The sequence below is a fragment of the Sinocyclocheilus rhinocerous genome, unplaced genomic scaffold, assembly GCF_001515625.1.
Source record: "Sinocyclocheilus rhinocerous isolate Xijiao unplaced genomic scaffold, SAMN03320098_v1.1 scaffold3529, whole genome shotgun sequence".
NCBI lineage: Eukaryota > Metazoa > Chordata > Actinopteri > Cypriniformes > Cyprinidae > Sinocyclocheilus > Sinocyclocheilus rhinocerous.
In genome coordinates this window covers 109825-110818 of record NW_015638987.1, presented here as the reverse complement: position 1 = coordinate 110818, position 994 = coordinate 109825, and the positions used below count along the sequence as shown (strand labels likewise).

At 49.8% G+C, this 994-nt stretch overlaps 1 protein-coding gene across 1 annotated transcript in view; it reads right to left on the bottom strand.

Moving 5' to 3' along the window:
* Positions 1-994, bottom strand: part of fbxl3b (F-box and leucine-rich repeat protein 3b) — a 3653-nt gene that overhangs the window by 329 nt on the left and 2330 nt on the right. Inside the window, exons 3-4 of the mRNA XM_016566385.1 lie at positions 651-980; positions 422-548 (exon numbers count right to left, since the gene is read on the bottom strand). Coding sequence (XP_016421871.1) covers positions 422-548; positions 651-980 — 457 coding nt within the window. The remainder of the gene's footprint in view (positions 1-421; positions 549-650; positions 981-994) is intronic.

Here is a 994-nt window from a genome sequence, read left to right as displayed (position 1 = left end):
GAGAGAGAGAGAAAGAGAGAGAGAGAGACAGACAGAGACAGAGTCTGTGTGTGTGCGAGAGCGTGAAAGAGATCTATCAATCTGCCCTGATCTGATGTTTCCAGCACATGTAGATTATATTATGCCATATTACTCTTATATGACTTAGATGTACATTTTGCTTCTATAAATCTGTCTAATCCCTTATCTTATTTTATTTTTTATTTCTAGTTTATATACTTACATAAGTAATTAATTTTGCACTACACGCTTAATACTTTTTATATATTATTATTGCTATTATTATTATTCTTTTTCTTTCTGTTAATACATATGTGCACACTTGAAATTGAAAAATTGAAATTGAGTGAAAGAGAGAGAGAGAGAGAGAGACAGTGTGTGTGTGTGTGTGTCTGTGTGTGTCTGTGTGTGTGAGAGAGACGTACTTTGGGCAGCTCCATGAAGGAGGGTCGTGCGGTGGAGATCAGCCCGAGCGTCTTCAGAGAGCAGTTGACCAGCTGAGAGAGGATGTCACACGCCGCTTCTGCAGATTCAGTGCTGCTGTCCACCTGAACACACACACACACACACACACACACACACACGTCAGGAACACGCGTCCCCTCAGACACCTTCTAGATCGCCCCGCAGTGACAGAGCGACAGTCTCACCTTGAAGCTGACGTACTGCAGGTGGTTGGAGTGGCGCTTGATGATCTGCTTGATGAGGTCTGGATGCGTGGCCTTCAGGTAGGAGCTGGCGGGCTGGTTGAGCTCGAACTCGAAGCACCTCCAGAGCTCAGGCATGTGGAAGGTCTGGTTCCAGCCGCGGCACACCTGCGAGGCGAAGGCCCGGTCCAGCAGAGGCAGGTACTGGAAGATCTGCAGCAGGATCTCCTCGGGCAGCTGCCTCCAGTCCACCGCCCCGTCCTCAGAGTCGCCCTGCCGGAACCGCTTACAGAGCTCAGGGGCCCCGGGGCCCGGCCCCGATCCGCCGCCCTCCTCCGCATTATCAC